Raw genomic sequence first — 26,788 nt, 5'->3', positions numbered from 1 at the left:
TAATACTTTAAGAAATACATTTAGCAACCAGTAACAGGTAAAGGAGTAAAGAAATTAAGTATTTACCAGCCTCTGTTTTTCACATCTACTATATGTGGTTGCTAATAAAAGTCCTCCACAAAATATTTTTTAACATCTAGGAATCCTCCTTGTTTCTTTTAAAGAATAAAATTTTATTTTGAAATCAAACTGTTCAGTTGTCCAGTTGGACTCCCCGCACCACCTGGAATTTTCCATTGGTCTAAAGGGCAATTTTAATGCTTCCCTAGAATTTTATTATGTTTTTTTTGTTTTTTTTTTAATGGCAAAACAGTTGTCCTGTGCTCATTACATTGTGCTCTTAGGCCTTGTTCTGACTGCAGGCAAATTTAATTTGTTTGACAAATCTGATCCTTATGATTGACTGTCTACACTGTTGTTTTAAAGTGATTAGATTAGATTTGGCTCTGATCAGACTGGGTGTCTATTGGCCTATCTGCATACTGTAGGTGGTAACACCACCTCTAGTATCCCCCCAAGTACTATAAGACATTTTACTTTGTTTTATGTCTAGGAACGATTGTTCTCCATTTCCATATTGCAGTTAAGCCAGTTACTCTTTTTGAAAACAATAGTAACTCCACCAAAAGCAATAAAAGAAAAATCTAATTTCAAATAAATAAAGGATAAATAAAAAAAGTATAAAAGATAAGGATTTATGCACACAATATAGAACTTGATAAACTTGATCAAACTGACAGTTCAAAATCTGATTTGTGTGGGAAGAGCATGCATACTGATGTATATCTTTAGGAATTCGAATTTGGTTTCATAAAATCTCTGGCTGTGGTTCAAATCAGAGTTTTGAAAATCAGATTTAATGTATTTTTTAACTGTTCAGACTACATGAAAGCAATTTCATCACAAACTGATTCCAATGTGTAGATGCCAAAAATTGGATTGGGGCTGGTAGTCTGTACAAGGCCTTAATTTTATTACTAAACATAGTTGGGATTTCTACTACAGTATTTGTTTTTTACAGTGGGGCCAAGCATTTGATTTCTGATCGAGGTTGTTAATTTTTTTTTTTTTTTACCCCAAACTCAAAGTTCACATAAAGTTGATGGTTCACTGCCAAGTTTTTTTTTCTTTTATGGTATTTGGTAGCCCCATTTATCCAGAGATTAATAAATTCATATGATTTATACAACTGAGCACTTGAGGGTTAAGGACCTTGCTTAAGGGTCCAGCAATGGCAGTTCGCCAGGATTGACATTGAGACATTTGGGGTACAAGCACTGAGGGTGATTTATTTAATGGCAGCACTTATTGACATGTTTAGTAAACATTCTGAGAATGTTTGCAAATGTTTGGGTTTAGGAACCTAAAATCTGTTTAAGAATTTTTTGCCAATTCTATTAATCTGTGACTAGAATTGTAATCCTTACAATTTAAAGTTACTTTAAAAACGTGGCTGCCTTATGCCTTATGATGCCACACATGCTGAAATTACATGAATTAGCTCATGCAACTTTGAGGTGTTATAATATTTATTCTTATATTTCAAACCTGTCCATCAAGCCATTATTGTCATGGGTAGAGGTGAAGTTGAAGGATCCAAGTGCAGAGAAGGTATTTAAAGTTTCTGAAAAGTGCTCCACGGTGAGAACATGGTAGTGCAAGACCAGTGTGTGTATGTATAGCAGGTGCAGCACTTTAAATCAATAAACTCTGGGAATGCAGAAGTGCCGTGAGGAGCGCTCGCTGTTTCTGTGAATGGGTTCTGTGGCGAGGATGCGGAAGTACGGAATGAGCGCTTGCCGTTTCTTTGAATAAACTCCAAAGTAGCGTGGCGTAGCACGCGGTCGACGGACAGGCAGAGGTCTGAACTGGAGGAACGAGAAAAGTCTGTGATCCAAACTCGTGGTCGAGAAACAAATCCAATGGTCGGCAGCAGTAAATTCGAGAAGGCAGGAAATCCGTAACGTAAGACGAAGTCGAGGTCATGAGAACAGGTGTGTTTGGAGCGATGACTGAGTAAAAAGCAAGGAGCGGGACGGAACTTGGAGCAGAAGTGAGCAGATGATCATGACGTAGCTTGAGATGTGGGCGTGACCTGGCGTGCCGTGACAGTACCCCCCCCCCCTCCTTACGAACGCCAGGCGTTTTTGAGGGTACCTCTGGGTGGAGCTTGTGAAACTCGGTGATCAAAGAGCAATCCAAGATGAACCTGGCTGGTACCCACCTTCTCTCCTCGAGTTCTTAATCCTCCCAGTCCACCAGGTATTGAAGGCCAATACCTGGTGGACTGGGACGGACAGTGAAGACTTCGCCACTGTCTATAAGTTGAGGTGGAAGAGGGGGCCAAGGAAGTGGAGACAAGGGACATGGAATCAGTTGGCGAACCTGGGAGACGTGGAACGTGGGTTTTTTCAGCGCATGGATAATGGCCAGTCTGATAGTGCATGGGTTAAAGACTCGAGAGATTGTGAATGGACCTATGAACTTCCGGGACGTTGTCTTGAACAGTAGGTTACAGACTTCAAGAAACGGCTGACCACTGTCAGAATGCAGGTATTATTGTCAGGAGGTGGCAACCCAGTTATGAAATCAAGTGAGATGTGAGACCAGGGGCGATGTGGAGGGGCCTTAAGAGTTCCTCAAGGGAAAGGTATGTTGTTTTATTCCTGACACAGACATCACAGGACTCCACAAAGCTTTTAATGGCCTCCTTGATGGTTGGCCACCAGGAGCGTTAATTAAGCAAAGCGAGGGTGCGGGTTGCCCCCGGGTGACAGGCAGTCTAGAGCTGTGGCCCTATTCTAATATCTAGGGGCAAACAGAATCTGGGACAAAAAGTATTCAAGGCGGGACATTACTAGGGCCTGGTTCCTGTTTAAGGGATTTCAGAACCAGGTTTTGCACATCCAAACGGGTTACAGCTACAAGGCACTGGAGTGGGAGGATGGTTTCCCTAGTGGGTGTATCCTGAGGGACGGGGAACTGTCAGGAGAGTGCGTCAGGCTTAGTAAGACAGCGTGAAGTTGAACCATGAAAAAAATGATCAGCGTGCTTGGCTCTTTTGGCTGATCATAAGAACCTGATATTCCAGGTTCTTATGATCAGTCCAAACAAGAAATGTGTGTTCAGCTCACACACGTAGTACCTTTCAAGGGGCATCAGCCAACAGGAAAAGAAGGAGCATGGGTGGAGTTTGTCCTTCTGTGTTCATTGGGAGAGCACGGCTCCCACTCCTGTGTCGGAAGCGTTGACTTTAACAATGAATTGGAGAGAAGGATCAGGGAAAGTGCGGATGGGTGCCATGGTGAAGAGTCTCTTGAACGCCTTCTCAGCTCGGGGGTTCCATCGGAAAGGGACCTTGGTGGATGTGAGGGATGTAAGTCGGGCCACTACCGTGCTAAAGTCACGGATAAGAAGTTGCCCAAGCCCTTGATAAAGGTGTTGGCCAATTCGTGACGGCCCCCACCTTGACTGGGTTCATCTGGATGCCTGATAATAAGATGGTATACCCCAGAAAGGAAGTGGATTCATGGTGAAACTCTCACTTTTCAGCCTTGATGTAGAGTTTATTTTCCAGCAGACGTTGAAGGACCTGATGCACATGGAGCTTATGTTCCTCTAGTGAGCATGAGAAGATTAAGATGTCGAGGTAAGTAAACTCAAAGACATTGAAAAAGTCTCTGAGGACATCATTAATAAGCGCCTGGAAGACCGCCGGTGCATTGGTTAAACCAAATGGAACCACCAGGTACTCACAATGACCAGTGGGGGTGTCTTCTACTCATTACCTTCTCTTATCCTGACCAGGTGGTAGGCATTTCTTAGACCTAGTTTGGAAAAGATACAGGCATCCTGGAGTAACTCAAATGCTGTGGACATGAGTTGTAGAGGATAGCGGTTCTTGATCGTGATCTCATGAAGCACCCTATAATCGATGCATGGTCTAGGGGACTTATCCTTGTTTTCCACGAAGAAAAAACCTGCCCCTGCGGGAGTAGAGAAAGGGCAAATGATTCCAGCTGAAAGGAACTCAGATGTATTGTTCCATGGCTTCTCTCTCAGAACGTGCGAGAGTAGAGTCGTGCGTTTGCTGGCTTCTACCCCTGAGTGGCGCTATATAACTACAGACTGAATCCTCTGGCATCAGTTCATTCTCTGCAGGATTAATGAACCGCGCTCCGTTAAAGCTGCACATAGTAGCGGATAAAATCAAGTGAATCATTGTAGTTAAACGAATTTATAATCACGGTATTAGAATTACAGTACAAATGTAGAATTTGAATTTAATTAAATGTTATTAGGATCGAATTTAAGCAAAGTAAACGTTAACACAGTGAGCCTTTAGATTTCATCATGTGTAATTAGAAAAGCTACGCATGTATGTTTTTTGTCATCTTATATTTTGTGTTCTTTAAATTTGTAGTAGATTTATTAACTAAAATAAATGAAAAAAAATGACCATAAAAATTAAAACATTGTCAGGACCTGTACTGCAGCAGCAGATGTCGATGTGTTTTTGCGTTATTATAAGAATTAAATGCAGTAGGCTGTTATGATCATCATAATGTTCTTTAATTAATAATAAAAACATTTTAACAAATTAAATTTTTACATCCCAGCACCCCCGTTGCACTCTACCACCGCCGGCGAAAACCTTATAAAATACAAGTGAAACATTAAATGAATTTATCACCACAGTACTAAAATTACAGTACAAATTTAGAACTTAAATATAGGCATTTCTTAGTTCCATCAAATTTAAGCAAAGTAAATGTTAACACAGTGAGCCTTTATATTTTATCATGTGTAACACTCGCATAGCCAGAAAACTCTGTGTGTGTGTATTAGAAAAAGTGGGTGAGTCACAGGTGTTAATAGGCAAAAACTATATAATAAAGCTATATAGGCTACATAGTCTTTATAAGACTTAACTTTTATTTAAGTGCACGCACAATGGCGAGAAAATGTTATGGTGTTGTAAAATAATGAAAGCAAATAGGGATACAGCGCTATTCTGTATCGGTTTCGGTGAACTTGAGCGCGTCAGAAAATGAACCAAAACTCCATGTATACTCACCTCACGGACGTGAAAAATATATACTTACAGAAAGCAAAATGTCTGCTTTTATAAACCAATGGAGAAAAAATCAGCCTATGTAATTCGTATAAAACGTGGATTACTACAGCGTATCCACTCACAGCCGAAACGAAAAGACATCAACTTATCAATTAATTATTAAAATGGCCAGTCAGTTTCCTTGCAGTTTTCCGCTGATGCATTCATAATCATTAGTCTACTTCTGCCGGTGCGGTTTTTCTTATCCCCACCCCCGTTAAAACGGCGTATTCAGAGAAAGGCTCGCCCGTGATCATGACCTAGCTTGAGATGTGGGCGTGACCTGGCGTGCCGTGACAATTCTGGACTTTGGCCCAATGGTCCTGCTGAAGGAATTGAAAAATTTACCCCAAAATTACTATGCCAAATCAGTGTGCGATGTCGCACTAAGTTCTCTGGGCTTTTATAGATTTTTCCATCCTTCAGGCTCAACATAGCTTTAAAAGTGGTATGGATACAGTGACACCATATTGGCTAGTTTAAAAAATCTATTCTAATTCTTCTTTCCTCTATTCTAATTATCTATTTTTTTTACAGACTTAGAAAAGGGTATCTATGGCAGCAACTGTAATTAATCATGCTTTTTTTTCTCTGCTTTGTTCTGTAGGTTGAAGAAAATGGTGATACATATGAAGCTCCCCCTTGTGAGCGTCCTACCATCAAAGTTCAGCATCGGCTTATAGAAGAGGATGTATACCTTGGTAAAAAAATTTGCTATTAAATTTAGAAAGGTTTTTTTTAAAGTTATTTTTTAAAGCATGTCATCCCATAATGTCAATGCCTCTTTTTTTAATGGGTGTTGTATAAATGTATCTAAAGCATTTTCTTTTTTATTTCATTGTTTTATGTGTGTAGGTTACCCTGAAAAGCCATCAAGGCCCTTAAATCCTCAAAGACAGGCAGCGCCACCACCAAGACCAGCCAAGATCACACCTAAAGTGGTAGGTGTTAAATAATAAGAAAATAAACCTGCTACCTGGCATGAGCAACAAAATGCATTTGCTACAGTGAAAGAATTAGTGTCAGGAATGAACCCTAGAAGGGCTCCCAATGACGTTTTGATTTTTGGACCTCGATTCCCAGAATGCATAGTTCCTGTTTTTGGTTGTTCATGTTGAGTGGTTTTGTTTGTGTTTGCTTTTTTTTAATTAAAACCTTAAAGTCCTAACCTCTTTATTTATGCCTCACCTGCTAGAACAACACAAACGTGACAATTAGGTATAGGTATAAATCCAAGTTATTTGCACCTAAAAGTAACAGGAAACCTTTTTTTTTTTTTTTTAAAGAAATCACCCAAGGCATTACCTGACCCAGGGGAGTACAACATCGATTCCAACAACAAAAAATGTGAGCACTTATGTTATCCTACAAATGACATGGCTTTAAGGTACTGTTCATCATTTTTTTTATTGTATTTTTGTATTGAATTGGGGGAATTGTAAAGGGAATAGCCAAATTTGGCCCAATGGAACTTGGGAAACAAACTTGCCTTGTTGAATATTGTTGTAATCAGAATAGCAAGTATTTGTAAAAGTAGCCAACTGAATGCTTTATTTAAAACTGGCAAAAATCCAAAATGGATGATATGGTCATAGTCTGTCTATCTATCTAATCAGGCCAATGGTCATATTCTGTCCTATCCTGATATTTTCCAGAATCATTTTCTTTCCTTAGCCATTTTAGCGATGTCTACTCCCCTACTCCTAACCATTCTTTGATGTCATCAATCCATCTTCTTGCTGGTCTTCCTTCTCGCTGTTTTTATTTCTCCCTATTATCAATCTGACTAATCTTTCTTTTCCTATCCTGCAAACATGCCGACACAGACTCAATTTACCCTCCTTGATACAGTAACTGTAACTTTGGCAATATTCTTTTCTTGCCTGTGATTGCCTTTGTATAGCATTTTATTTAAAAACCATTTTATTTTGCAATGTCCTTCTTGCTCAGTGTCCATGTTTCAAATAGTGTAAAGAATACACATTATCAGTATCCTAAGTTTGACTATTACTGACACATTCCCACTTTTCCAGATTTCATTCAGTGACACGAGACTTATACACCAACTGCAACCTATCCTGGTGGATCCTACAATAGCAATTTTTCTAGTAATTTCTTTTGAACAGTTATCACTCGTTATTAGATTACCCAAATATACAAACTAATCTACACATCCATTTTCTCTGTCAAACTGTATGTCTGTTTTGTTGTCTCCCACCACAACTTTTGTCTTGCCCTTGTTTATGTATGAACTGTGTTCTTTTCTGCTTTTATTAAATGCATGTAGTTGCTGTTGAAGGTTTGTTCTATTTTTTGTCAGTACCCGTATATTATTGTCATCTGCAAATTTTGGATCTTTGACTATTTGATTTCCAATACTTATTCCTTCTTTTGTGTCTGCTTCCATTGTTTTTCTAACAACACTATGACCAGCAGAGGAGACAATGGGTCTCTACCCATTGTTTTATTCAGTTACTCATCTTACTGAACTCTCTAGTGTCTAGAGAGACACTAAATATTATTTATACAGTGCTTTTAATGGTTTAACCAGCCTGCCCACAGTCCTTCATGCAGCATTTCTACAAAGCAATTATAGATACTTTGGCAGCTTGATTTTGCATCTTCAGCGATTGGTTCAAATATCAAGATCTGCTGAATATTGCTTCTGTCTTTCCTAAAGCCAGCATGTTTCTCAATCTATACCTTAAGGCTAACCATAATCGCTCTTGAAAGACATTTAAAGAGTTTTTGCCTTTCAGGTCTCGATTTATTGGTAGTTTCACCATAATTGACCTAGACCATTCCTCTGGCCAACTGCTTGTCTTCCAAATTTCCACACACATTTTGTGCATTTCTTTGGCTATGCCTTGATGAGTTGTGCTGGTATTCCAACTTATCTAGTACTCTTGTTATTCTTCAGCCTTTTAATTGTCTTCAGGACCTTCTCAATTGTGATTTCATCTTCTGATTCATTGGCCAGCTTTATTTTTTTGGCAAGTGTCGGAGACAAATTTGTAAAGTCTGCTTTTGACTCACGTTAGCTGGGGCACACCAAGGGGTTCACTTTAATACTGCAGTGCTTTATATGTCAATAGTAGTATTTTAAAATCAATGTGGAATTTCACAGGGAGCCAATGAAGTGAAGATAAGATAGGGTTGATGTGCTCATATGTTCTGGTTCTAATGAGGACTTTCGCTGCTGCATTCTAAACTAACTGAAGCTTTTTCACGCACCTAGTTGAACAATCAGACAGTAAGGCGTTACAATAGTCTAACCTAGAGGTGATAAAAGCATGAACTAGTTTTTCTGCATCGCTTAGTGATAATATATTTATTAACTTGGCAATATTTCTGAGGTGAAAGAATGCTATCCTGGTGATATTGTCTACATGAGCTTCAAATAAAAGACTAGAATCTATAATCACACCGAGGTCTTTCACTGTTGCACTTGATGGAACAGAAAGGCCATCTAAAGTTACAATGTGATCTAAAATCTTGTTTCTAGCTGTATGTAGTCCGATGACTAGAACTTCTGTCTTATCAGGATTAAGCAGAAGGAAGTTAAAAGTTAATAGCATCCAGTCTCTTATATCCTTTACGCATTGCTCAACTTTAGCACGCTGGTTTTTCTCATCTGGTTTTGCTAAGACGTATAACTGTGTGTCATCAGCATAACAATGAAAACTAATACCATGCTATGTTATGTTGCCCAAAAGGAAACATGTGAAGGCGAAAAAGCAGTGGCCCTAATAACTTTAAGGTAACTAAAAGGCACTAACCTGTTTTTTGGTTGTCAGAGGGTTCAATCGGCTTCCACTTTCTGTTGTTGCGGCTTTATCATGCCACACCTGATCTGGTATCCCAGGTACTGTGCCTCGGTTAGCGCCAAGTGGCACTTCCGAGGGTTGGCTGTGAGACCCGCTTTTCCAGGATCTGTCGCAGGTGGTGTAGATGATCTACCTAGCTACATAAATTAATCACATCATCGGGGTAAACAGCGGTGTAGGGGGCTAAGACTTGAGGATGATAAGCTGCTAAAATGTAGCTGGGGTGCCGTGGAGCCTGAATTGGAGGACATGGTACTCCCAGTAGTGGATGGTCAAAACGGCTGTCTTAGCTTTGGCCTCTGATGAATCAGGCCTTTCCCAAACAGTCCATGAGATCATCTACACAAGGAAGGGGGTATGCGTCAAAGGTGGAAATAAAGTCGTTACAAAGGCTTGGGAACTGTCACTATGGGGCTAGACCAGGGGCTCGTCAACTCCTCTATGAAGCCATGTTGCATGCAACATTTATGGCATGGTTGTGGGCCTCCGCGGCTTGATATGGGTACTGGTGAATAACAGTGGGTGGCGTCTGAAGAGTTGTACCAGCTCCCTTGCAATGTTCTTCAATGTGGCTTTCCATAACGGAACCGTCTCGGGGTTAATGTGTCGCATAGTCAACAAACATAACTATGTTATCAGGCCCTTTTGCAGACTCGGGCTGTGCAGATTCATGCCAATGGTTTTAAACTGAAAGTTTATAATAGGCAGAGGGATAAGCAGAATGGGGGTGAGCAGGACTTGAGTCTGGGAAGTTGGGAGACATGTATAAGATTGAGTTCGGACTGATACTGCTCATCGGGATGTGGCGTAGCAGCCTCTAAAAAGGCCATGTGGAGGCTGAGTGGTGAGATTTGGCCATTGTTCTTCAGGCCAGGTAAGTCCGATTGGCCCACACACTTGTTTGGCACACTCCACAGTTGGCATAGGTGGTTTGTGCAGTTGGTGTGTCTGAGAAGCACGTGTACTGAGTAGCCTGCTGTCACAGCACATTGTAAAATTTGTTTCTCATTAATTCAACATTACTATAGCTCATAAGTAGTTCAGATATTTCCAGAGGTGTACAAAAAATTTACTCAAGTAAGCATAGCTGTACTTCAAAATAACTGAAGTAGAAGTAAAAAGTAGTCATCAAAAATATTACTCGAGTAAAAAAGTATTTGGTAAAAAAATTACTGTACTCAAGTACTGAGTACTGTTTCATCATAATGTCAGATTTATTTTTTTTAGAAATTATGTAAGCAGTCAGACAAAATGATAAAATAATGTACAAAATGCGACATTTCCAAATGATGACAAAATAAATGAAATTAATTTAATGAAATAAATGAATAAAACTAAATATCTTTACAAAATAGCAACTTAAGGAATAAGAAACACAAATTTCATAATCTTTTTTTACAATATAAAGCCCTTGCAATAAATACCTACTGTAGGTAACATATGTATGTTTGAACAGTGAACACTATTTCCTGTGTAAAATATGCTGTATATTCAATTGCCCTGCAAATGGCTCAGCAGATAGAAAATACCATTAAAACTGCGGACAAGATGGCGCTGGTGAGGTCGGCTGCCGTTATGACTGCTCCGACCTATTTTACTTTGTTTTCGTCTTTTAAGTTATCTTTCAGTAACTTTAAACCGACTAATTCATCACCATTGAGTACATTAGGTACGTGTAGAGTTTTTCTAAAGTTACGTAGTAGGAGAGGCGAGTTGCTCGGTCTGTCCGCTGTGCTTCGGTAAGCTTCTCTGACGCCAGGAGAGACTCAGTCAAACACCAACACACGCGTTGTCTGTCAGAAAGGTCTCTGTTTATTAACAGCAAAAGATGGGGTTTATATATATTTGACCAAACGCCTGTGCCATAGACATATGTTACCACAAAGAACATGAACCATTGTAAATGTCCTGGTGAGATCCTGAAAAATCAAAGGAGAGGAAGATAGAGAGGTGTCTGTCCAGAGACAGATCACAAGATGTTGGCTCGAGTTAGGGGGAGAGGGGGAAGGAGACAGAGGGGGAGAGAGAGAGGGGGGGAGAGAGACATAAAGAGAGAATAGGAAGGTGAGCGTGGGAGCGTTCACACCTTAAGGAGCAGATGCAAGAGGAGACAGGACGATAGCAGCAGGAAAGATTTAACACGTTAATATCAGATCTATGAGGAAGAGAGCAAGAGAGTAGAAATAACTCCTTTATATATAAAATAATTCTAACAGTTGCCCCTTTAAATTCTAAAAGAATTTGTGAATGTCAATTAGTTAGACTGCCTTCGAGGTGATTGAGGTCCTGCACATGAAGAGCACATAAGAACCATTAAGCAAGGCGGAAACATACAAGGGCCAAACAAAAAAAGAAGTAGGAAGACAAAAAGTACAGGAATAATCATTGCAAAGTAAGGGGCAAGTGAGCCAAACAAAGAGTAGAGAAGTCCCCAGTTTGTGTTACCCCGTTCATCATTGTTTAGTTGTTTAGAGATTTTATGCATTTGTTCAAGGGCAATAGAAATGTTACCATGAATGTCGTCGTTAGGGGGTATGTATGTACAACACTGACTACCAATCATAGCACAAACACCACCTTCCTTAGCAAGTAAAATATCCAAAGCCATCCTGTTTTGTATAACGGTCAAACAAAGAGCCGTCAATTCTTCCTTAATGCCAGAAATGGCAAAGCTGGTAGCATTCACAAAAGATACCAGGCGATAATAAGTTACTTCTAATTGATTCCACAATTGTGTTATGCCATATTGTGAAAGGAGTGCCTCCCAAAATTTAGCAAATTTAGATTTAAGTTGATGCTCAGGTGGTGGAAAATCGTCATCCAAAGAGTCATAGATAGATCGTTTTGTTCTTCCATGATTATTATGCGGATTTGTGTGAATGAGAGTAATAGGATCCTGTAGAGGAGCCAGGGCACACCGACCTGACCAATCATGAGGCAAATGATCATGGGCAAGGCCACCACATATCCACCACCAGTCTACAAGCATCTGGGTACCTTTCTCATTAGGAGTTGTAAAGGAACAGTTATATTTGGCAGACGGTGGGGAGCAGATACAGTCCCTACCTGTGCCGGGAATATAAATTGTCTGGCAGACATATTCTGGTAAAGTCCCTACAAAGTTTGTGCCATTTCTCTGAAAGCATAAAGGAAAAATTATCATGGGTTTTAAAGTCACGACAGAAACAGGCATGGAATAATTAAGAGGAAAAGTGACAGTGTAATAGTTCTGGAAAGAAACACAGGCATCCTCACAGTAAGAACCATTATTGCAGGTGTCCATACGACTATTATTAGTTAAATATGGGCCACGAGTATAACCTGTTCGTTCAAAAATACGACCGTCTATAGAAAACAAGGGACCTGGTTTGGCAAACGAAGCAGCACAGACAGTGTAGTTAGCTGACTTTGGTAGAGGTTTATGCCTAAAAGGATGTTCTGCTGAGTGAGGTAGAGAGGTACAAACGAAGCACCCATTATTGACATTAGTTTGTTTAGCAATAAAAGTCGCGTATTGCCAGAATGAGTTATCAGGAAAGCTGGCTATTGTTAGGGACAAAACTGTTGCACTCAACATAGCAAAAGATATTACTGTGAAGAAACATATACTCATAATTAGTGAAGTTAGCAAAGATGATAAGAAGGATGATAAGAAGGATGATAAAGAGAATAGATGGAAGAGTTGTAGACAAGATGGTCAGGATTAAATCACTTCTAGAATCACAATTAGAAACTAAATTAACAGTACATAGGTCATCAGGCGTTGGCACAAAATAAAATAAAAATGGAAAAAGAGCTAATACAAAGTTAAACTTATATGTATATGTAAAAAAGGTGAGAAGCGACGAGAGCCCCCTTTTGAGGTGTCTTCAGGACGTGTCGCTCCACTAGCCCCTCGGTGCGGGCTAGGAGATTTTGTGAAGTAGTGGTCGATTATCTCAAGCAGTCAGATTCGTCTGCGGTGCCTTCATCACACGGCTGGCGTGAATCCACTGTGGCTGTGAATCTGTGAAAACAGCTGTGCGATTCACTGCAATTACAGTTGTAGGTGTACTGTAGGCAGCGTCCCCCACCTTCCTGGGATTCAAACTTTTTACCAGTACTGTATCACCTGGGATAGTAGGCTTGTCTGTAGGCAGAGGGAGAGAAGCAGAGACATTACCATGAACACTGTTCAGTTTTTCAATGAGTGCTTGCGTGTAATCGCCGACAATCACGTCCAGATCACCTGTAAGGGAAACACCAGGGTTACCTTTTACCCAGGGGGTGGGGAATGGTCGTCCCATTATAATCTCAAATGCTGAAAGTTTGGTTGTAGAATTGAGTGTCATTCTAATTTCACAAATAACAGACGGTAACAGGTCAACCCAGTTCTTACCTGTATCCATCATGGCTTTGGTTAACCTATCTTTGATTGTTCTGTTCATCGTTTCTACCACACCAGAACTTTGGGGATGGGAGGGGATGTGAAATTTCCAATCAATGCTTACAAATTTACAGAATTTTTGTGTCACTTTGGAGACGAAGGGCGTGCCATTATCACTGTCAATAGATGTTGGAATACCATATCTAGGAATGATTTCTTTAGCCAGAATTTTAACTACTATTGTTGCATTTTCTTTTGAGCATGGAAATGCTTCTACCCATTTAGAAAATCTGTCCACAATTACAAGCATGTATTTAAGATTTCTGACAGGTGGCATGTGTGTAAAGTCAATTTGTAAACATTAAAATGGTGCAATAGGCATTGGCAAGGCATCATGTTTAACCTGTTGTCCTTGTGTATTTGCGCGAGCACAGATCAAACAGGAATCTAATAGAACAAGTGTAGCCTGTTTGATATTGCGAATGCAGAATCTGTCCTCGATCATACGGATTACCCCCTGTTTTGCGACATGTGAAATACCATGAAAATGTCGCACTAATAACGGGAGGACAGATGCTGGAAGAGCTATACGGCCAGTCTCATCCCGAATTAGCATATCGCTGACAGGTGAACACTTACGGGAGGACCAAAAATGTAGATCTTCGGGTGATGAATGGGTTTGCAAGAAGGCTATGTCAATGTCAGATGACAAACTTGGGACGGAGACATGGGACGTCAGAGAGAATACTGTATCCCTACAAACCTGTGGGGACAAAGGTGCTTCTTTAGCAGCCCATTTGGCAACTTCATCAGCTAAACAGTTACCCAAAACCTCTTCAGAGTCACCAGATGCATGACCTTTGACCTTTACTACAGCCAATTGTGAGGGAAGCAAACTAGCTTGTAAAAGATCAGTTACAAGAGTAGCATGTGAAATAGGCTTTCCATCGGCTGATTTAAAACCTCGCGAAGCCCAAATCCTTCCGAAATCGTGTGCGACACCATAAGCATAAGGCGAATCCGTAAAGATAGTAACATGTTGATTTTTAAATAGGAGGCATGCACGAGTAAGAGCGGTAAGTTCAGCAGCTTGCGCTGAAAGAAAGGGCAACGAATAAGCTTCTAATACAATATTGGGCAGTTGACAGATAGAATAGCCGCAATATGTCACATTATCATTAGGCCTCGAACAAGAGCCATCAACATAAATATGGGTGCCATGCTCTAAAGGAGTGGTAGATCATTATTATACAACGGTCAAGGACGGTTACAATGCACAATCTCGCCCTCCGTTTGGTAAATCCGACCCAGCCGCCATCTTCCTCATGCCAAAATACAAACAAAGGCTGAAACAGGAAGTTCCGGTTCAGAGGGAGGTCGCGCGCTGGACGGACCAATCGGTGGCCGCGTTACAGGACGCACTCAATGATGCAGACTGGGACATGTTCCGAAACAGCTCAGATGATGGAACATGGAACCGTACAAGGCTGCGTCAGGAAGGCGGTAAAAGAGGCGAAGCAGGGCTACGGGAGAAAACTAGAGTCACAACTCCAACAGAGTGACTCTAGGAGCCTGTGGCAGGGATTAAGGACAATTACAGACTATAAAACACCAACAACCGGTATGACGAACGCGAATGCGACTCTGGCAGACGAGCTGAACACTTTCTATGCTCACTTCGAGGCTGCAGCTAAAGACGCTAGCGATGCTAATGCTAACGGCTGCAGGCAGGAAGTCACTGCCAGCACCGGAAGCGCGTTCATCATTACCGAGCATGACGTGAGAAGAGCCTTCAAGAGAGTGAACACCAGGAAAGCAGCAGGACCAGACGGCATCTCAGGCTGTATCCTCAGAGCCTGCGCAGACCAGCTAGCACCTGTGTTCACTGAGATATTCAACATCTCTTTATCTCAGTCGGTGATCCCCACATGCTTCAAAAAGTCCATCATTGTTCCTGTCCCAAAGAAACCACATCCCGCTTCTCTCAATGACTATCGCCCTGCAGCCCTCACTTTAGTAGTGATGAAGTGCTTTAAACGCCTGGTCAGAGACTTCATCATTTCTTCACTACCAGACACACTGGACCCACTACAGTTTGCATACCGCCAGAACCGTTCCACAGACGATGCAATCTCTCATCTCCTCCATACATCACTTACTCACCTGGACACTAGGAAAGGGAATTATGTTAAAATGCTCTTCATCGACTACAGCTCTGCATTTAATACCATAATTCCCTCCACACTCACCACCAAGCTGGAGCACCTGAGACTCAGCTCATCCATGTGTCAGTGGATTTCCAATTTTCTGACTGGCAGACCACAGGCAGTAAGGATGGGCAGACATGTCTCAGCCTCACTTACTCTCAGCACTGGAGCCCCCCAGGGTTGTGTTCTGAGCCCCCTGCTGTACTCTTTGTACACCCACGACTGCGTGGCCACTACCAACTCCACCGCCATCATCAAGTTTGCTGACGACACTGTCGTGGTGGGCCTGATCACCAACAATGATGAGTCGGCCTACCTAGAGGAGCTTGTAAGTCTGGCGAACTGGTGCCAGAGGAACAATCTCCTCCTGAACGTCAGCAAGACAAAGGAGCTGATAGTGGACTTTAGTACAAAGCAGGAGAGGAACTACCAGACCCCCATCATCAATGAGAACCCAGTGGAGAGAGTGGACAGATTCCGATACCTCGGTGTTCACATCACGCAGGACCTGTCATGGTCCTGTCACATCAACACCGTGGTAAAAAAGGCCCGGCCTTTACCACCTCAGATGCTTGAGGGACTTTAGACTTCCCTCTAAGGTGCTCAGGAATTTCTACTCCTGTACCATAGAGAGCATCCTGATGGGAAATATCACGCCCTGGTTTGGAAACAGCACCATGCAGGACAGACGAGCTCTACAGAGGGTGGTGCGATCAGCTTAGCGCATCATCCGCACTGAGCTCCCTGACCTGCACTTGATCTACAGCAAGCGGTGCTGGACCAAGGCCAGGAAGATTGTGAAGGACCTCAGCCATCCCAACAATGGACTGTTTCTCTGTTGCGGTCTGGGAAGCGATTCCGCTCCCTGAAGGCCAACACAGAGAGACTGAGGAGGAGCTTCTTCCCGCAGGCGATAAGGTCTCTCAATCACAATCACATCACACCACACAGGAGTAATGTCTTTTAAACATTGCAATGAATGGACAATCATGGACACATTCATGCAATACATATTTACATATCTGAAGACATTGCACATGTCACTTTATACAATACATGTTTACCTGCCATTGCACATGACACTTTGCCACTCTGACACTTTAAGACATTTCAATGGCACTTTAAAACATTTAAAAAAAATTCATATATATATTTCCCCCCCCATATTCCTATATTCTATTTTTGTGATATTTTTACATGCCCTTATTTGTACAGTTGTTAATTTTACATTTATTTTCCTTTGTATTTTATTTCTTTATTAATATTTATTCCTTATATATAGTTTTTTATTTTCTTTTTAAGGTCACCGGCGGTCGTATAAGCATTTCACTGCATATCGTACTGTGTATGACTGTGTATGTGACAAATAAAATTTGAATTTGAATTTGAGATAAATCTGAGCGTACTGCCGAGGTAGTGGTGATCTCATGTAAACAGTCATGATCAGCCCAGTCTGGTTGGGTCTGATCGGGGCCACAGAGTGTCATGAGGCGGTGTTAGAGTACAGCCGGAGTGTTGGGTGTTGATATTGGTTTAATAGTTGGATTATGTGTGGCACAAAGAATAGCTTCGTATCCTGAACGACGTTGAGCTGTCATGTGCTGTGTTTGAATATTATTAAGGATCGGTATAACTTGGTGAGAAGAGTGTAATACTAAGGGGTACGAGAGAACAATCTTTTCAGCATCCGTGACAATGAGAGCAGAGGCAGCCACCGCTCGCAGACAAGCAGGAAGTCCTGATGCTACAGGATCTAGGGTTTTAGATAAGTATGCAACTGGCCGATAAGACTTGCCGTGATCTTGGGCTATGACCCCCGCTGCGACAACCGCCCCCCGCCCCCCCTGCTTCGTGGCAGGTGGACGAATCTCGACAACAGATCGAATGCGATCAGCAGATAATGTTCTTTGTCCCTGGGCGATTGTGAATCCCAGATAGGAGACCTGCAGTAAGCAAAATTAAAGCTTAGTGAGTGAAGCCTTGAATCCAACATCAGCCAGATGTGTCAGCATGCGCAGTGAATGTTTGCGACATAAGTCCTCAGTTTCAGCTGAGAGGAGGATGTCGTCCGCGTATAACAGAAGGCGGACTTTCTCAGGCAGGGTCAGGGAAGCCATGGCATCTCTTACAAAAGAGGAGAACACAGCTGGAGAGTCTATGAACCCCTTGAGGAAGACGAGTTCAGGTCAGTTGTTGGTATTTGAAGGTGAAAGCGAATATAGGCTGCGTCTGCTCACTGACAGGGACACTGAAAAAGGCAGAACACAAATCAACTACTATAAAATATGAATGATTTGGAGGTATTGACGTTAAGATGGATGGGACGTCTGGAACAATAGGACTGGCAGGAATTACAATATCATAAATTTTGCGCAAATCTTGGGTAAATCTCCATCCTTTTCCACCTGCCTTTTGTATAGGATTAACAGGTGTATTGTATGGAGATTGGGTAGGAACTAGGACACCTTGTTGTATTAATGACAAAATCACTTACTCAATGCCAGCCTCTTTATCTGGGTGAAAGAGGGTATTGTTTACAATACACAGGTGTCAGTGTTTTAAGTTTTGCAGAATCAGTGTTCATATTATTAACAAACGTAGTTTGAAATAGCTGTGTGAAATGTGGAGGAATATTATGACCAAAGGGAAGTCCTCCGTGTTCAGACCATGCAGTTTTAAACCTGTTAAAAAAGGCAGTTGCTGATTCACCTGGTTCCTGTCTGATAGATGCTACCTGTGAGAGATCACATGAAGAGTGATATTTCTTTACAAGAAAAGCTTTTAGTTCACTGAACATGTTATCAACATGTTTGTAATCTGCCCATGCATAATAGGCACTCCATGTGTCCCCATTAGCGTCAACCTCATCATCTATAGGTATATCATGTTTGTGATGAAGAGAGGGCACGTCTTCCTATAGTGAGGAATCTGTCACCTCTGCTCTTAGAACACGTGTTAAGATGCACCTGAAATCAGGACCAGTCAACTGTAAAAAAACGTGCTGTGCTTTTAAGTTGGTCACAAAATAAGTGAACATCAGATGGTTTGGGAAGGCTAGAAACAATGCTGTGGATATCAGATAGAGTTGGATGTGAAATATTCCATCTCTTTTCTCCACATGTAACAAAGGGATATGCATAATTAGGTGTACTATCAGTGTTCTTTGGCCTTTGTTATGACTTATCTGCCACATTAGAGGCAACACCTTTTGATTTTACCATCCCATGGCCCCCACCTTGAGAGCTATGTGTCTCCGTGGTTGAAGAATAGCTAGGGGGAGCAGAGACAATAGGTGATTCCACCTTAGTAGTGTTGTAAATAAAAATAAGATCTTCTGGATCTGACCAGAGCATTAGATGATCAAGGAATCAGGAGACTCAGAGCCAGGGTTCAGCTGGAGAAGATTTAATTTGCATGCATGCGTCAATCAGTCAGCCTAGGCAATGAAATCCGAACATAAATGGCAAAACATCCATTTTATACTACGATGTAAACATCGACCCAAGGCCAAGAAAGGAAAAACAAAGGAAGAAAAATACAATCAAGGTTAAAAACATCATGTGAGAACTAAGTAAACAAGGACACTTATTAAGTAAACAAGGACATGTATTAAGTAAACAAGGACATGTATTAAGTAAACAAGGAACTTATAAAGATCACGCTGACATAAGTCCATTATTAATGATTAGTGCCATATTCATACAAAATATTAAGGAAAATTAGAAATAAATCCTTCAATTCCCCCCTGTGAATGCCCTAAAAGCATTCATAACAGCAAGCTTAATCTTTTGAAACATGTCTTACAATCCGTAACCACTGGCCAGGCGATTACTCGTTTACATATTCCACAACGGAATAGGACTTAGACTTCTAACCCGCGTACCGAGCATAATATAAGGAAAAGGTCACGTCAACTGTAGGCATTAGGCCTAGGAGTCAATATTATTGTAGTTTCTGCTATTTGAGTGTGTTTTACGCTTTTAGAGACACACAAACAACAGCAACGAATAGCCACATAAGCCAACAGAAGAATAAAAAGGAAAACCATGAAAGCTAATAGGATTTCACGGCCATATATCCAACTGCTAAACTTTTTGGAAGCTCACAGGCTGACAAGAGGTCAGAAACATATGAAGCATTTTTGATTGGTGTTCCTGAAGCTGTTAGGAAGGCACGTCGCCGCCAAATGCTCGCATAGTCATGTATTGTGCCATAGCAATAACGGCTGTCAGTGTAGACTGTGGCTGAACATCCTGTAGCCAAAACACATGCATTAGTCAGGGCAACAAGTTCCGCAACTTGTGCAGAGAGATGATCAGGAAGGCGACCCTGAGCTATAACAGCATGTAATGAGCACACAGCCCATCCAGCCCGTCTGCATCCATTCAGCACCTGGGCTGAACCGTCAGTAAACAAAACCATGTCTGGATTTTCCAGAGGAATTTCAGAGACTTTTGAAGGTGGTGAGTGTGAAAGCATCACACAGTCATGATCACCCCACGCGCCCTCATCTAAGGAATCAGACATTGCAGCCATCATTAACGATGAGGGGTTGGTGATCTTTGCCCTTTTCAGGGTGATGTTAGGAGCTGTGAGAGTATTGAGCCAATTGCTCCATCTTTGAGCAGTTACTGTGATCACACGAGCTGAGGACAACAAAGAGAGAACAGCATGAGGACAATGTACAGTGAGATGTTGCAACAACACTATCGGAGCACAGGCAGTAACAGCTAAAAATGTAGCTTGAACAGCACGAAGACATGGACCAAAACCGCTAGCATTCACGTCCAACTTAGCTGAATAGTATTGGACTGGACGCAATTGGCCACCATGATCCTGCATCAGACATGCAGTCATGAACCCCGCATGCTCATGCACATATTGGGTGAACGGCAGCTCAGGTTGCGCAAAACCTAAAGCAGGTGCAGATGTAAGAGCAGCTTTAAGGTCAGTAAATGCTGTTTCAGCTGACTCAGAAAACTGAATACTGTCTGTCTCATTAGGAGATCCTTTCAACAAATCATATAGAGGCTGAGCTATTCGGGCATAATCCTCAATCCAAGGGCGACAGTAGTTACACATACCCAGGAATGAGCGGAGCCCTTTCACTGTTGATGGAGCAGTGAACATTTGTACTGCTGCAACCCGATTAGGGAGGATGGATCTCTGTCCTGCTGTTACTGATTGTCCTAGAAACTGTACAGAATTGGCAGCTAGTTGAGCTTTGGCAATGTTAGCTTTATGACCATGTGCACTAAGATGTGTCAGCAGCGCTAGTAACTCTCTGTTATGCACTTCATGATTAGGTGAGGCTAAAAGAATGTCATCAATAAATTGGACCAGGCTAGACTCCTTAACTGGACATTCTGGCTCTGACAGGTGACGCCTTAATGCTTGATGATATATTGTTGGGCTATTATGCAGACCCTGTGGCAGACGCGACCACAAATACTGATCACCATCGAAAAAGAAAGCTAACCATGGCTGGCTGTCTGGGTGTAAAGGAACAGACCAAAACCCATTAGCCATATCAATGACTGAAAACACTGTATGTGAAATAGGGATTCCATCAAAAACAGTGCTAGGGTCAGCTACTCGAGGTGGGATGCGATCAATGCATGTATTGGCAACACGATAATCGACTGTCAGACGCCAAAGAGTTTTTGGTGCATTTCCTTTTGCATCTCTCTGGGCCCCGCCTTTCCTGACAGGCCACAAGGGAGAGGAAGAGGAGCTATGTGCCTTAATCAAAATACCTCGGCTTACCAAATCAGTGATTACAGGCCGAATCCCCTCAATAGCTTCCTGTGAAAGAGGGTACTGTTTGGTCATAGGTGGGGGTTTTCCAGTGAGCCGCACTGGTTCAATGTCCAATAGACCACAATCGTTCTCATCTTTAGCCCAAATAGGGTGATTAGCAATCATGGGATCCATCACCTGAGATGTAAAAACAGAGAGTTTAGGTTCAGCTGCTTCAAAATCCAATTGCATGTGTAAACGTGAGATAACATCAATGCCCAAAATAGGGCAAGTATTAATTTCTGCTACCATTAGAGAGACATCTAGTGACCTAGGGCCAAAACATAAGCAGACAGGCTCTGTTATGTAAGTATGACAGCTTTCCCCAGTCACACCAGCAATGATAGTGTTTGATTTGGTTAAATGAAGACCCAGCTTCTTAGCCATCTGTAATGGAATTATAGAAACTTGTGCACCTGTGTCAATTAAAAAGCTACATTCCACACCATTAACAGTGATCACAACATACAGTCTGTTATCTCGCTCATAGGTAACTGGCTGCAAATAGGCTCTCACAGCTTTCATATCTAAAAAGACTGAGGCGGAGGGGGAGGAGGCAAACCAAGTGACGGTGCCTGGGAAGCACGTTGCAAGATCTGAATGACCTGCCCTGCCACGTCAGGCGAAAGAGCTCCGCCCCTCAAGTCAGGCTGAGAACCTCCAGAGTCAAAAGCACATTTCTGCTTTTTCATGTCTGCCTTTCGCTTCCGGCAAGCCTTGTACTAATGTCCGGGCTTATGACAATAGCGGCAAACATCACGTGGAACAGATTGAGCAGTGTCCACATCAACAGCAGCTTGCATCAGCGCAGACACATGTGTTTTCACATTAGAATCTCTTTTATATGCTGAAAGACTGTCAGAAAGATCATTAAGTGTGGATTTCCGCCCCTCAGGTTTCAGAAGCGGCAACACCTTGCGCAACTCAGCACGTAAGCCATCAGCCCACTGCGCAACGGGAATTCGGCTGGCCATCACCTCGTCTGTAGAGCTCAAGCCATTCCCACCATACAACATAAACACATGGGCATAGCGCTGAGTGTATTCAAGGACAGACTCATTTTTTGCCTGCTGACAATCCACAACTTTACGCCAGCATTCATTACAGTCCACAAAATCACGAATAATCATCAGAAGGTCATCAGAACACTTTTGCACAGCTTTTGCTGAAGTAAACTTCTGCTTGTCCTCACAAGCCTGATAATAAGCTCTCAACTTATCTACTTCAGAGGGCAGAAATATTTGGGAACTTATTGCAATCACATCCAGAGGGTGGAAATTATACAACTGAATTTTACGCTGCATCTGCGTTAAGAAAGGGCCCATGTCCATCTCTCTCGGATGGTTAAAGTCTTTTGCCATACGATCGACTTCAGCTGGACTCAGTGGCTTGTATGTGATTGTTACTTTTGAGTCTTCATCTTTTTTAGAACGAGACTCTTTCACAGCCATCGGAGCCACGCCGATGTGTGCTGGATCTAAGACAGTGTCTGAATCCTCAACCTTTGACTGCTCTCTTAATTGTATATCATAGCCAAGATTAGGGAGAGATGGAAACAACGGCTTTGATTTAGACAGAGATAGCTTCCCTGCTTGTTTTTCCAAAACCTCGAGTTTGGTTTGGAGAGAGTTAATTAAACACTGAGACTGCTCACATGTTTCTCGAGCAGATTTAGCGGCACTCTTATGTTTAGCGCATTCCTGCGCAAGTTTACTGATCTTTTCGTCACTCTTACGCTTCTCACAATCCTGCTCTGCAGCGTGTGATTGTATTAGAAAAGCATGCCACTGCCTAAATACTTGAACTGCAGCTTCAAGGTCTTTACGCTGCACACACCTTTCCAAAGCAGAAAAACATTGCTCTCTAGTCCATTTATCCTCATCTTTAACACCAAGAAATTTGCATAACTTCACCTTTTTCTTGCTACACAATTTATCTAACATCTGCCCCAATTCCTTCTCAAAACAGGAATCATCAGCATAGGGCAGGGATTCACAAACTAGTGAGGACCGCCGTCCGTCACACTTAGGATCCTGAAAACACGTTGCCATATTGTCAAACAATATTAAAGCTAACTCATTCAGTACTGAGAAACCTACACGTTAAACTTTTACTGATTCCTCCACAATCATCTAGCAACAAGGATTTTTTTTACAGGATGGAACTCACCCGTGCTGTCATGCACAGGACCTCGAGGGACTAGAGTCAGAACTCAGGCAGATGATATTGCTGTCACCTGGATCAGTCGTCACGTCGCAGACGTCAGACGGAGACCATCGCTGCCCCACGTAGGGCGCCAGGATTGTTGTAAATAAAAATAAGATCTTCTGGATCTGACCAGAGCATTAGATGATCAAGGAATCAGGAGACTCAGAGCCAGGGTTCAGCTGGAGAAGATAGTTTTAATTTGCATGCATGCGTCAATCAGTCAGCCTGGGCAATGAAATCCGAACATAAATGGCAAAACATCCATTTTATACTACGATGTAAACATCGACCCAAGGCCAAGAAAGGAAAAACAAAGGAAGAAAAATACAATCAAGGTTAAAAACATCATGTGAGAACTAAGTAAACAAGGACACTTATTAAGTAAACAAGGACATGTATTAAGTAAACAAGGACATGTATTAAGTAAACAAGGAACTTATAAAGATCACGCTGACATAAGTCCATTATTAATGATTAGTGCTATATTCATACAAAATATTAAGGAAAATTTGAAATAAATCCTTCAGTAGTGAGAACAGGAAAAGCATGTATGAGTGGTTTGGAGTTGGTGGTCAGTTTACACTTACGAATATTATCTTTACTATTTTTAGCTATCACATTTTTAGAATGTTCTAGAGGTGAAGAGAGTATCAGATAGGGTGATGAGTCTGAAGCTGGAAATTGAAGGGATAATGTTCAATGTTGTTAGTGGTTATGCCCCACAGGTAGGATGTGAGTTAAAAGAGAAGGAGAAATTCTGGAGTGAGTTAGATGAAGTGATGCAGAGCATCCCCAGAGGTGAAAGAGTGGTGATTGGTGCAGACTTCAATGGACATGTTGGGGAAGGGAACAGAGGTGATGAAAATGTGATGGGCAGGTTTGGTCTTCAGGACAGGAATGTAGAAGGACAGATTGTGGTGGACTTTGCAAAGAGGATGGAAATGGCAGTAGTAAATACTTTTTTCCAGGAGAGGCAGGAACATAGGGTGACATATAAGAGTGGAGGCAAAAGCACTCAGGTCGACTACATCTTGTGTCGACGTTGTAACCTGAAAGAGATCAGTAACTGCAAAGTGTTGGTAGGGGAGAGTGTAGCCAGACAACACAGAATGGTGGTGTGTAAAATAACCCTGGTGGTGAGGAAGGCGAAGAGGACAAAGGCAGAGCAGAGGACAAAGTGGTGGAAGCTGAGAAAGGAAGAATGTTGTAAAGTCTTTAGGGAGGAGTTGAGACAGGCTATGGGTGGTCAGGAGGTGCTTTCAGTTGACTGGACAACTACAGCCAATGTGATCAGGGAGACAGGTAGGAGGGTACTTGGTGTATCATCAGGTAAGGGGAAAGTGGACAAGGAGACTTGTTGGTGAAATGAGGAAGTCCAGGAGTGTATACAGGGAAAAAGGCTAGCTAAGAAGAAGTGGGACACTGAGAGGACTGAAGAGAGTAGACAGGAGTACAGGGAGATGCAGAGTAAGGTGAAGGTAGAGGTGGCAAAGGCCAAACAAAGAGCATATGAGTACTTGTATGCTAGGCTAGACAGTAAGGAGGGAGAGGGGGATCTGTACAGGTTGGCAAGGCAGAGAGATAGAGATGGGAAGGATGTGCAGCAGGTTAAAGTGATTAAAGATAGAGATGGAAATGTACTGACAGATGCCAGGAGGGTGATGGGAAGGTGGAAGGAGTACTTTAAGGAGTTGATGAATGAGGAAAACGAAAGAGAACAAAGAGTAGAAGAGGTGACTGTTGTGGAACAGGAAGTAGCAAATATTGGTAGAAGTGAGGTGAGAAGGGCGTTGAAGAGGATGAAGAGTGGAAAGGCTGTTGGTCCTGATGACATACCTGTGGAGGTATGGAAGTGCTTAGGAGAGGTGGCAGTAGAGTTTTTTGACAATTTTGTTTAACAAGATCTTGGAGAGTGAGAGGATTCCAGAGGAATGGAGGACAAGTGTATTGGTGCCAATTTTTAAGAACAAGGGAGATGTGCAAAGCTGTAGCAATTATAGAGGTATAAAGCTAATGAGCCAGACAATGAAGCTGTGGGAAAGAGTAGTGGAAGCTCGGTTAAGGGCAGAGGTGAGCATTTGTGAGCAGCAATATGGTTTTATGCCTAGAAAGAGTACATCAGATGCAGTATTTGCTTTGAGGATGCTGGCGGAGAAGTACAGAAAAGGTAACAGGGAGTTGCATTGTGTCTTTTTAGATTTAGAGAAAGCATATGACAGGGTGCCAAGAGAGGAGCTGTGGTGTTGTATGAGAAAGTCTGGAGTGGCAGAGAAGTATGTTAGAGTGGTGCAGGACATGTATGAGAGCTGTAAGACAGTGGTAAGATGTGCTGTAGGTGTGACAGAAGAGTTTAAAGTGGAGGTGGGTCTGCATCAAGGATCGGCTCCAAGCCCCTTTTTGTTTGCTCTGGTGATGGACAGGATGACAGATGAGGTAAGACAGGAGTCCCCATGGACTATGATGTTTGCAGATGACATTGTGCTCTGTAGCGAGAGCAGGGAACAGGTGGAGGAAAATTTGGAGAGGTCGAGGTATGCCCTGGAAAGCAGAGGAATGAAGGTTAGCCGCAGCAAGACGGAATACATGTGTGTAAATGAGAGGGACCCAGGAGGATCGGTGAGGCTACAGGGATCAGAGGTAAAGTAGTTGCAGGATTTTAAGTACTTGGGGTCAACGGTCCAGAGCAACGGAGAGTGTGGAAAGGAGGTGAAGAGGCGGGTACAGGCAGGTTGGAATGGGTGGAGAAAAGTGTCAGGTGTGTTGTGCGATAAAAGAGTATCAGCGAGAATGAAAGGAAAGGTGTACAGGACAGTGGTGAGACCAGCTATGCTCTACGGCTTAGAGACAGTGGCGCTGAAGAAAAGAAAGGAGGCAGAGTTGGAGGTAGCAGAGCTGAAGATGTTGAGGTTCTCTTTGGGAGTGACAAGGATGGATAGGATTAAGAATGAGTTTATCAGAGGGACAACCCACGTTAGATGTTTTGGAGATAAAGTCAGAGAGGCCAGATTGAGGTGGTTTGGACATGTCCAGAGGAGAGATGGTGAATATATCGGTAGAAGGATGCTGAGGTTGGAACTGCCAGGCAGGAGGTCTAGAGGAAGACCAAAGAGGAGATTTATGGATGCAGTGAGAGAGGACAGAAGTTAGTTGGTGTGACAGAAGAGGATGCAGAGAATAGGGTTAGATGGAGGCAGATGATTCGCTGTGGCGACCCCTGAAAGGGAACAGCCGAAAGACAAAGAAGAAGACATTTTTAGAGCACTCA

At 42.3% G+C, this 26,788-nt stretch overlaps 1 protein-coding gene across 2 annotated transcripts in view; it reads left to right on the top strand.

Annotated features, from left to right (window-relative positions):
- si:dkeyp-117b11.1 (B-cell linker protein) overlaps positions 1-26,788 on the top strand; it is a 113,579-nt gene that overhangs the window by 53,995 nt on the left and 32,796 nt on the right. For both annotated transcript variants that reach the window (XM_053503168.1, XM_053503169.1), the window contains exons 5-7: positions 5,724-5,817; positions 5,972-6,057; positions 6,403-6,463. In XM_053503168.1, the coding sequence (XP_053359143.1) occupies positions 5,724-5,817; positions 5,972-6,057; positions 6,403-6,463 (241 nt within the window). The remainder of the gene's footprint in view (positions 1-5,723; positions 5,818-5,971; positions 6,058-6,402; positions 6,464-26,788) is intronic.

This window comes from Clarias gariepinus, chromosome 9, assembly GCF_024256425.1.
Source record: "Clarias gariepinus isolate MV-2021 ecotype Netherlands chromosome 9, CGAR_prim_01v2, whole genome shotgun sequence".
NCBI classification, from domain to species: domain Eukaryota; kingdom Metazoa; phylum Chordata; class Actinopteri; order Siluriformes; family Clariidae; genus Clarias; species Clarias gariepinus.
This window is presented reverse-complemented; position numbering and strand designations above follow the sequence as displayed.